We start from the raw sequence: 11362 nt of genomic DNA on the forward strand, positions 1-11362 counted from the left end.
CTGTTGTAGCTGTTGTGTGCATGGATTGGGACCTTGTCTGCTCCCCTCTGGCTTGTTCCTTTGAATGAGCGTAAGGGGATCTAACTACTTTGTTAACCTTTTCTTATTGTGGCTGAAAACCTTCCAGTAACAGACAAGCTACAACACAGATGGTTTAAACACTTGTATCCTTCAGCATCCCCATGTATAAGGTCCCATCCCCTTGGGTAGTGCTAAGGGCTATACATTTGTAGAGTCCAGAAGCACAGTATCACCAGAAATAGATATAATACCAAGCCATCATGAAAATGTTCCCAATTAGCTAAATTCAATACAGCTTTAAAGAAATTATATCAAATTAAATCTTTAGTTGTAACAGTTGAGCTCAAGAGCATTGGTAGGAAGGAAGGATTTGTAGAGACAACTGGCACTTATGCAACTGGAACTGAGAAACTATAGCCATTTCTTCTTACAAAAGATACAGGGCCAGATTCCTACCTTTCCCCATTCTAGATGTTTCCATTTATAGAGGGATTTCCCTCTGTGACACAGAGCTAGCATAGCACAAGGGCCATGTCAAGGACTGGACCAAAGGAAAGGGGGTGTAGTCAGAGTGCCAATGTGCTTGGGCAATCCTTGGCTTGCGGCCTGTTGTAGCTGGGCACAACTTAATCTTCATTCCTGTAGCCATGACATTAGTCTCCATAGCTGTCGCCAAAAGCTAGATGCGCAGAGGCTACAGGGCAGGGAACACTTCTTAGTTATTATGTATGTAACTGTCACATAAACAGCATTGCTGTCAGGCTGGATGCACCACAGGGTTTTTAAGACTGCTCTGTATTAGAGTATGTTATTGAGCCATCAAGTAGAACAAAAATATGCAAATAGCCTTAGTTTATAATGAGCAAGTGTATTGTTTTGAACACTAGCATTCTCCCAGGATTTTATGCTGCAGCCCCTTATTTATTGTCTGCAACAAATAAGACTTATAAACAACTTTTGTGAAAGTGGAGACTTTGTGCTTATTAATGGCTTGATTTAATTTCATGTTTGCGTCTTGTGTTAAATACCATTCATTCTGTTTGCTCTTCCCAAGTAAAGTTCTCTCATCCCAAAAATTAACCAGAACATAACCACCACATTCTCATTGCTTAGAATCAAACAATTCAACCTGACTTAAAATTGCTTATTGTAATATTAAATAAACCTTTAAAATGAGCATTTATACTGTAAAGTACTGTAATCCTTATTTTAAAATAACATTACGTAAATATACTGTAAAAATAAGTTAGATGCAGTAGTACATTATATATTAGTGCACTGTAAAAGATTCTGTATTTCTTGCCAAAGTACTTTGAGACATGATTTGCCATTTGCTGTAATGAGAAATCACTATTTATTTATTCACAGTTTGAACTAGATGTAAACAGCTCACTTTGAATACAGTAATTTAAAAAAGCCCCAATTTTTAGATAATTACCTTCACTCCATGAAGAAGTTATTTGACAAAGTTGAAAGTGACAAATAATTAGTAAACAAGTTACATTGAGGATCCATTTCTTTTAAAGAATATAAGGTGTTTTTTTAAAAAAAAAGCTTTTAAAAGAAATATATATTTATTATTTAGAAACCCCTCAAAATTTGAAATTTAAATTGGTTTCCTTCGTGACAAGTTGCTCTTTATCATTAACTCACATTTGATATAGAGCAAAATGAAGTTTAGAGAATTACAAGGAAAAAGTGAACCATCTCCTCAAAAGCAGACAAGATAGATTTAGTTTGAAGCTTCTAGCCAGGACCATTACTAACATGAGAAATCATGGGCTTTAGTCTAGAAGGAAGGCAGAGTTCAGTGAGTAGGCTTTTTTTTTTTTTTTTTTTTAAAGTGATGATGAACTTAAACAACTATTGTGTGAATATACCTAACTTTCAAGGAACTTTTTAAGTTATGAAAGATTTATGGAACACCGCCCTTCTCCCACCCCCGGGGAAAACTAATTGTGTAGCCAATCCAAACATTACAATGATAAATTTATTTGGAGAAAAAAAAACATAAGAGACAGCCTAATGCTCCCCTCTCTGCAGACCCACACTTTGAAATCAGGTACATCAAAGAAATCCAAAAAAGTACAGCAGTGCTATGAGTCAAGAAAGTGGGAGAGATGACACAGGACACCTAAAAGTGCAAGCTGACTTTTTGACATGCTGTTTTCAAAAAGGATCAGATGGGAGAAAGGATACATGCTCTGGAAATGTGAGACTTTACTTTCCTGTATGTACATGAATGGTATGTATCTGGATTAGTTTTTGCAGGGTGAAAGGCTAGCCAAATTATGCATAGAGTTTATTTTTTTTAATCTGATTTCCTATTCTTAATAAATCTTGTTTTATTACAATCCCTTTGGTTTTAGACTGTTTGGGAATTTCATATCGACCACGTCTAATGAAATGAAAATCTTCAATCGCTCAGAAGCAATAGTGAAGGCGTCTAGAGTCCACACTGCTCAACATCCTCAATTCAAAGGGCATAGACCATCCTCTCCCATTATAGGTGTCAAGAGATCTTAAATGAAATGAACCAAAGAAAACACCCACCAACCATGAACAACAACAGAGTTTATATGGACGTCCTTGTTAATGTTTTGTCCTCTGTCTTGTGCACATAACAGTTTGCTATTGTGCACTGCTGACTTTTCCTGGTTTTAACAAAAATAAAAAAAATCAGTCATTGAGGGCCAGATTGTAATACCCTCCTAGCTCGCTCCAGGAGTAGTTCCACCGATGTCAGTGGAGCTACTCCTAAAGAAAGACACTACTCAATGAGTAAGGGTACCATAATGTGACCCTTAAGAAGAATGATATGGACTTTGTAAAAATGTGGTTTTACCAACTTTGAGTATGTAACAAACAGAGTATTTGCATTTGGGAAGATAAATCATGACAACCAATTTGTATCAGATTTTTAAAAGATGGTTTTTATTAAGCACAATCAGCTTTTAATACATATCAATACAAATAGGAAAACATCTGTTTGATGAATCGGATATATCAAAGATTTGATGGGCAGGCTGCATATTGGCATAACAGAAATGGTCATTTTTAAAGTATTACAAATTAAAATTATAGGGTCATCACTGTCTACACAAACAGGTAGCTTACCTACAGCCTAAAAATACTACATCACTGGGGGGAGGGGGGGGGTAAAGAGAGCTACTGTTTCATATGTGGAATTTCTACATTCTGATTAGCACCATTCAAAGCTTATGTCAGCTGTTTAACTAAGAAGCAACTGACAGGTCAGGGTAAAGCTTTACAGCAATTTTTCAGTGCAAGGTTTACAGTTCTTTTTGATAAGATACTTGGAATCTATGGTTTTATAGCATGTTAAATAATTATGGCTTGGCAGATGTACAGTGTTACGATGTTGAGGAGCAATGTTTACTTTGAAAAAGATGAGGCTTTTATAATGGCTATGAAATGCATTATGTCAAATGCTGTAATATTCAGACGACATGCTGGGTTACAAACTGAAGTCTTATTATGAGCTGGTAGATAAGGGTCCAGTCTATTAGCTCTCTGGGGTAGTGGCTTCTGGTTGTCTCAGCTGCTGCTTTTTCAGGCTAAGGAGCTTCATCTTCTCTCTAATGTGTTCTGCTGTAGAAGCCATGTCACTTGGGCTCCCAAAGTACTGCTCAGTACTAAAAAACAAACACACACACACAAAAAAAGGTAAAACAACACTAGAATTCTCATGCAAATAAAAATAAACTTCTGAAAACTTCAAACAGCACAGAAATATAGGTTCTTTTCTGCTTGTAATTTTAAATGCCAACTTCAGTGGGTTTAAGAGCAGACCCTAAATTGTAATTTTGCTATGACTGATCAGAAAATAAACTCAGGACAGAATGAATATGGAGACTGAACTATCCTCTCATTCACCAAAGCAGTCCCTTCAGAACAGCGATGAAGCATGTTAGCAGGTCAACGTAAGTTTGCTTTGCCACTCCCTGTGCTACATTTGTTCTGTTCTGTAGCTGCAGGATGCCCAATCTGGCACTTCTGAGTACCAGATTCATTTTTAAAAAATGTGTAATTGTTATAGGCTTTTTTACTTTAATGTCCAAATAGTCAGCAAGGCAAATGTTTCTTTAATAAATATTACAACACAGTAACAAGGTTATTTGTACTGGAGTAACACCCAAAATGTGCTATACAAATTCATAATACATCAACAACTTACACAAATACATGACATATCTCCTTATAGCTACAAGAAAAGAAAAAAACTGTCCATTTAATTAATTTAGATTATGCTAAAAGAATATGAAGTTTTTCTTATATAAATACTACTTCTCTGACAAAGTCATTGTCTAACTAATGGGGGTTTGATTTCATCATATAGCAACAGACACAAGTGATCAATGACATTGCAGCACCATTACTGGTTGTCCTGGGACTGCTGTTACCTTCCCTAACCATGAAAGCTGAGCACTTGTAGGAAAAAATAGACAGTACTTACAAGCTAGGAAATAGAGGAGAGGTTAGAGTGAAATTGGTTTAAAGAAAGGGATGGCACACTCAATCATAGAGGGACACTGTCAACTTGAAATCTAATGAACTTTAAAAAATGAGTTAAAAGTGGTTTCAGGTAGTACACTTGCCCCTGAATCCACCTGTCAATTCTTGTGGTTTTTCAACCATAGTCCCTTGCTCTCTTAAAAAAAATTTTTTTTCTCCCCTCTTGCCATGGAAAAGACCTATAGAAGAAATACTTTACTGACAACTATACCAGGAAGAGTGAAGTTGACTATACCAAAAATGTCAAATGCACAAAGTAAACTGAAAAAATTGAGAAAAATATTTGTTCCTCTCATCTCTTTCAACCTCAGCAATCAGTGGTGTTGCAGGTAAGGAGAGAAGATAAAAACTGTTCAGACAGAAGTATGATTTTTAAGTTGACAAATGTCCCTTACAGTAATTTATCCAGAAAAGTGCAAAGCACAACAAAAAAACTGACTGTCCTTAAAAAGAGGTGACATTTCAGAGAAGGGACTATTAAAAAAAAAATACTAACACCACTATAACCACACAAAAGTACATGAGAGGCATTAGAGATGGACCCAGTTTATCAGAAAAACACCATTTCATGTAAGAAAGATATCCCATTCCCGGAAATGGACAAAGTCTCATTAACAAGATACAAACTACACAGCAATTGCTCTAACCAAAGGGTAAGATTGCTTCTCAGGAACAGAAATCAGAGCAGTTCTTCATAAAGCATGCTTGTCTACTCTATAATGTATATATGGAAGAGCACACAGCAGTTGTGCAGACCCATTCTAGGTAAGCACTGGATTTGGCCAAAGAGGTAGTATTTCTTCTAGTGAAATGGGTCTTAACCCAATGAGCATTATAAGAATAACTGATACTAGCCAGGATTAAATTTAGAAAAAGTATAGATAAATATTCCCACAAATAAAACACTCAGACTGGCTTTGCCAGTATTAGTAAACGTTCAGAGGAATAAGTTTCTATTTGCAAGAATGATGGCAGGCAGCAAAAGCATCCATTAATTTATGAATAAATATTTGCATTGGAAATGCTCCTTCCATCATTCTAATAGCTAAGTGTAAGGAGACAGAAGGTGTGAGCAACATTTTAAAATACAACAAGCAGCAGTGGTGAACTGCCCCACATCCACCACATGAAATGAAGGAGTAGTACCTCAGCCTGCCAGCATTTCAGAGCCTGGGATAAGCTTGGTCTTTGGGCTGGTTGCCTGGAGAGCAATAAGGAGGAGGAAATGACTGCTTGGGACCTTCACCCATTTTTTAAGGTGGCCCCAAAGGTTGAAACTTTACACATATCCATAACCATCAAGGGCCCAGAGGTCTTAGGGAAAAGACTTTGTGAATGACTGAGGGGAGGTTTCCAGTACTTTATTTTGCTTATGTTTATTTGTTTTGATTTCTGGTTACAATCATCCCTGGAAGAAAACCCTGACTGACCAGCAACTGGGTCTTGTTTCAGATAACTCGTTTTCAGTTTTCAGTATGTGAAATGGACATTTCAATGACAAAGAAATTAAAACATGTTTAAAAAAGAATTGGTGAATTTTAAGTGTTCATGAAAGATAGACAGTGAACTCAGCCCTTACATAAGCAAGAACCAAGCATGCTTTTCTGTATTTCTATTGCAGCAGTGTCTAATTGGAGCTGCACCTAAAGACAATTTGAAAACTTCTGGTAGTGCAGAATGTGGCTACCTGCTTACTCAGCAGCACTTCTCAGAGGGAGAACATCTCACTCAAGCTCCCAAGCCTGTAGTTCAAAGTATGAGTGCCTTGTATGCAATCCTAGTCACTATGGATGGAGTGCATGGAAATAAAGAATACAGTTGAAAGCAATGGGCAGACTATTTCTATTGCTGATTTTTTCCCATTGGCTAGCTATGGAGTGGAACTGCCCCCTTTTCTACTCCTGAGAAAAAAATCCTGATAGCAGTTCATTACATTGGTGTTTAAGCACATAAGAACGGCCATCCTGGGTCAGACCAGTCCATCTAGCCAGTATCCTGTCTTCTGACAGTGGCTGGTGCCAGATACTTCAGAGGGAATGAACAAACCAGGGCAATTTTGAGTGATCCGTCAGCTGTCATCCAGTCCCAGCTTTTGGCAGTTGGAAGTTTAGGGATACCCAGAACATGGCATTGTGTCCCTGACCATCTTGGCTAATAGCCATTGATGGACCTATTCTCCAAGAACATTCTTTTTTGAACCCAGTTATACATTTGGTGGTCACAATCATCATCCCATGGCAATGAATTTCATAGGTTGACTGTGCATTGTGTGAAGGAGTACTTCCTTTTGTTTGTTTTAAACCTCCTGCTTATTAATTTCATTGGGTGATGGCCTCGGAGGGCTACCGGTGCGCCTAACCAAGATGGGGCCCAGGGACGACCCCGAGGCCTTTCTCGTGACTTTCGAGCAGTTTGCAACCGCTCATTGCACATTGGGCCACTATCTTAGCCCCTTACTTAACGGGCCCAGTGCAATCTGCATATCGCAACCTCGATCTACAAGAGGCGCTGGACTACTCTAAGGTCAAGACAGCCATCTGGGACCAAATGGGCATCAACCCCGAGACTTACCGCCAGCGACTCCACTGAGAGCGGTACCCGCCGGGGGCCTGACCACAAGCCATGACACAGCAAATCCGTGACCTCTGTTGGAGGTGGCCAGAACTAGAACACCACACGAGCGTTCAAGTAGCGGAGACCGTGGCCCTAGAGCAATTACAGACCCTTCCTACCGGGGGGAAGGAGTGGGTGCAGCGGCACTGCCCGAAGACCCTCGCCGAAGCGACCTCCATAATGGAGGATTACCTGGCAGCAGAGGGAGAGGGGAAGGCCGGCTCCAAATTGGGAAACTTGGGTGAACGGAACCCAACCCCGGCACAGGGGGGCGCCCCGTTTGTATGCTCAGTCATCGGGGACCCCACCAACCTGCAGTGCAAGGGACCCAACCAGGGCGAACCTCGTGCGGAGCCAAGAGGACCCGTCAGGAAGGCAGAGCACCCCCCAGAACACCCCACCCAGAGAAGGAAAGTGGGACCGGTGTTACGAGTGCGGACAGATAGGGCATTTCCAGAGGGAGTGCCCATACATGGATTGTAATTACAGGCAGGTTTGGGCCGCTGGTCTACGTGCCCGGAAGTGGGAGCCTGGTAGGATCGTCGTACCAGTGAGAGTGGACAGGACATCTACCATGGCCTTGGTGGACTCAGGATGTAGCCAGACGGTTATCCGGGTGGGGCTGGTAGAGCCCACCGGCCCCACCGGGGCCCCCATTCGCCTGCAGTGTACCCCACTGTCTGAGTGCAGTTCGAGGCTGCTCAACAAAGAGGGTGCTGTCTAGTTGGGGTGGCCCTGAAGTTAGCTTACCCAGTGATTCTGGGACATGATTGGCCGGGCTTCGCTGACCTCCTGAGAGAGTGGGGTACCCGGCCCATGAGGAAAGGGGAGGGCACGGTCCGAAAGTCCTGGATTACTAGGCCAACCAGTGTCAGACGACCCCCTGTAGGGGCCCTCGGAGAATCCTGAGATAGCTGAAGGAGGCCAAGCCCTTACCACGGCCGCAACAAGAGAGGGCCAGGGATAGCTGGATGTCAATGCTGATTTTCTCGAAGAACAAATGGGGGACACCTCCCACAGCCAGGCCTGGGAGCAGGCAACGGGCTCCCTGGGGGAGGAAGACCCACCCCAACAGCGGCAGCAAGGCCCCCACTTTGAGATCCATAACGACCTACCCTATCAGGTGGTCCAGGAACCACAAGCGAAAGACCACGTGCGCCAACTATTGGTCCTGTGGCGGTTCCAGCGGAACTTACTCCACTTGGCTCACTCAGTACCTTGGGCCAGACATCTGAGGAGGGAGAAAACGCTGCAACGGGTGGCCCAGAGGTTCTTCTGGCCAGGAATCCATCAAGAGGTGCGGGATTACTGCGCCTCTTGTCCCGAGTGCCAGAAGGCCAGCCCAAAAGGGGTACCGAAAGCCCCCCTTTTGCCCTTGCCGGTGATTGGAATGCCCTTTGAGCGGATTGGCCTAGACTTGGTGGGGCCCTTGGAAAAGAGCAGTTCGGGCCACAAGTACATCCTGGTCGTCCTCGAGTATGCAACGCGGTATCCAGAGGCGGTACTGTTGGGGACCGCCACAGCCCTGGTCATCGCCAATGAGTTCCTGCAGATCTTTGCCCGTGTCGGTCTGCCACGGGAGATACTGACGGAACAAGGGACTAACATGACTTCTAGGTTGATGGCAGAGCTATGCCATCTGTTGAATATTTATGCTCAGTCTACCACCCTCAGATGGACGGGTTGGTAGAGAGATTTAACGGCACCCTGAAAACCATGCTGAGAAAGTTCGTGAAAGATGACCCTCGGCACTGGGATAAGCTGCTCCCAGCACTCCTCTTCGCCATGCGAGAGGTGCCACAGGCTTCCATGGGATTCTCCCCCTTCGAACTCCTCTATAGGAGGAAACCCCGGGGGATCCTAGATCTCCTGAAAGAAACGTGGTCAGAACAGGAGACCCAGGTCAGAGGATCCGTTCAATATATCCTTCACCTACGGGAGCAGCTCCGAGAGTTGGGAGCCTTAGCATAAGAGAACCTGGCGAAGGCCCAACGTAGTCAAGAGGCTCAGTACAATAAAGGGGCGAAGATGAGAAGTTTTGAGCCTGGGGACCACGTCCTCTTGCTGCTACCTTCCTCCGAATCTAAGCTGTTAGCAAAATGGCAGGGCCCCTTCGAGGTGACCAGGTGAATAGGGCCTGTCGACTATGAAGTTCAGATGTCGGGGTGAAGGAAGGCCACTCAGGTCTACCATGTGAACCTCCTCAAGGCCTGGAGAGACCGGGAAGGCCTGATGATCGCCCCATACCCTCCAGAACCCGAGTTGGGGCCATTGGCCGGCAAACTGGTGGAACCAGAGACAGCAGCCATAGGCCAGGAGCTCGACCCAGTACAGCAGGAACAGGTACGACAGCTGATATAAGCCTTCCCCACTGTCTTGTCAGCTCATCCAGGGAAGACCACGTTGACCAGCCATCATATCGCCACCATCCCCAGCCACAAAGTGAGGGAGAACCATTGCCCACTCCCCAGGAAGATGTGGGAGATGGTGCTGAAAGAGCTTGAAATGATGTTGGCCTGGGGGTGGTCGAAGAGTCAAGAAGCGAATTGCGGAGCCCAATAGTACTGGATGGAACAGTCAGGTTCTGTATTGACTTCTGTAAGGTGAGTGTGGTCTCTCGTTTTGATGCCTATCCCATGCCCTGGGTGGATGAGCTGCTGGAACGACTAGGTAACGCAGAATTCATCTCCACCCTAGACCTGACCAAGGGATATTGGCAGATCCCTTTGACACCTGCCTCCAGAGAAAAGACGGCTTTTCCAACACCATTTGGCCTCTACCAATTTACGATGATGCCTTTTGGGTTACATGGAGCCGCGGCTACCTTCCAGCAGCTCATGAATCAAGTGCTAAGCCCCCAGAGTTCGTATGCCACAGCATACATCGACGACATCGTCGTTTACAGTGCCAACTGGGAGGAACATCTCCAGCACCTCACCAATATGCTACGAGCTCTGGGCAAGGCAGGCCTTACCGCAAACCCAGCCAAATGTCAGTTGGGCCAAAGAGAAGTGACCTACCTGGGCTATACGGTGGGCCAAGGGAAACTCCACCCTTTGGTAGATAAGGTGGAAGCCTTGAGGAGCTATCCTATACCCATGACAAAAAGGCAAGTACGGCAGTTCTTAGAACTGGCCGGATACTACCGACGATTTGCCACGCTAGCCGCCCCCCTGACAGACCTGACAAGAAGCTCCTACCCATGGAAGGTCCAGTGGTTAGAAGACTGTGAAAAGGCTTTCTGTGCCCTGTGGGAACGGTTGACCCGGGAGCCAATATTGATGCAGCCCGACTTCACAAAGTCCTTTAACCTCCAGACTGACACCTCAGAGGTAGGACTGGGAGCCATGCTATTGAAAGAGGTGCGGGGCAAAGAGCACCCTGTCTTGTACCTAAGCCGCAAGCTGTTCCGCCGAGAAACCCGGTATTCCACTATAGAGCGGAGGTCTTTGCGGTTAAATGGGCAGTCGAGGCACTGAGGTACTACCTATTAGGGAACTCCTTCTCCTTGGTGACTGATCATGCACCCCTCAGATGGATTAATAACATGAAGGAAACGAATACACGAATCATGCAGTGGTACCTGTCCTTTCAACCCTATTCCTTCCATGTGTTACACTGGCCAGGGAAGGCCCATGGGAATGCAGACTTCTTTTCCCGAGTTGGGGGAGAGGAGAGGGAGGAAACGGTTAAGGGTCAGCCGGCCCTGGTGGCTGTTTTAAGGGGGAAGGTGTGTGACAGGGCAGAACGGCCCCGCACTGGTACCGCAGGGGTTAATCCTTCCTTCCTAGCAGAGGAAGCCATGCCCCGGAAGCTCTGCTGGGCATGCTCCAACTGGAGAACAGGTATAAAAGCCTGCAGAGCTGCTCAGTCTGGGCTGACCACCAGAGGGGAAGGAGGCTCCCGAGGAGGGACAGCCTGCGCGTCAGATCTGGCGGCCAGCCAAGCCAGGACCTACCCTGATACCCAGATGGAGGACGTCGCAGGAGGGGAACAGACTGGAAGACCACCCGAAGCGGAGAACCTGGCGTCTCTGGTAGGAAGTGACCCAGGGGGATTTTAGAGGCGAACTGCGTTAGAGCCGCACAGACACTCAGCGTGTTATGGGCGGATCCCCGCCAAGTGGGTGGCAAGGGGAGCTTGCCACTACCAGGGCCCTGGGTCAGGACCTGGTGGAGCGGGCGGGCCCGGA

At 45.0% G+C, this 11362-nt stretch overlaps 1 protein-coding gene across 2 annotated transcripts in view; it reads right to left on the bottom strand.

The window, feature by feature from the left end:
• Positions 1-2933: 2933 nt before the first annotated feature.
• SESTD1 (SEC14 and spectrin domain containing 1) overlaps positions 2934-11362 on the bottom strand; it is a 114120-nt gene continuing 105691 nt past the window's right edge. For both annotated transcript variants that reach the window (XM_024204053.2, XM_024204052.2), the window contains exon 19: positions 2934-3677. In XM_024204053.2, the coding sequence (XP_024059821.1) occupies positions 3548-3677 (130 nt within the window). In that variant the 3' untranslated portion in view covers positions 2934-3547. The remainder of the gene's footprint in view (positions 3678-11362) is intronic.

The sequence above is a fragment of the Terrapene carolina genome, unplaced genomic scaffold (genome assembly GCF_002925995.2).
Source record: "Terrapene carolina triunguis isolate 2854851 unplaced genomic scaffold, T_m_triunguis-2.0 Scaffold62, whole genome shotgun sequence".
Taxonomy (NCBI): Eukaryota; Metazoa; Chordata; order Testudines; family Emydidae; genus Terrapene; species Terrapene triunguis.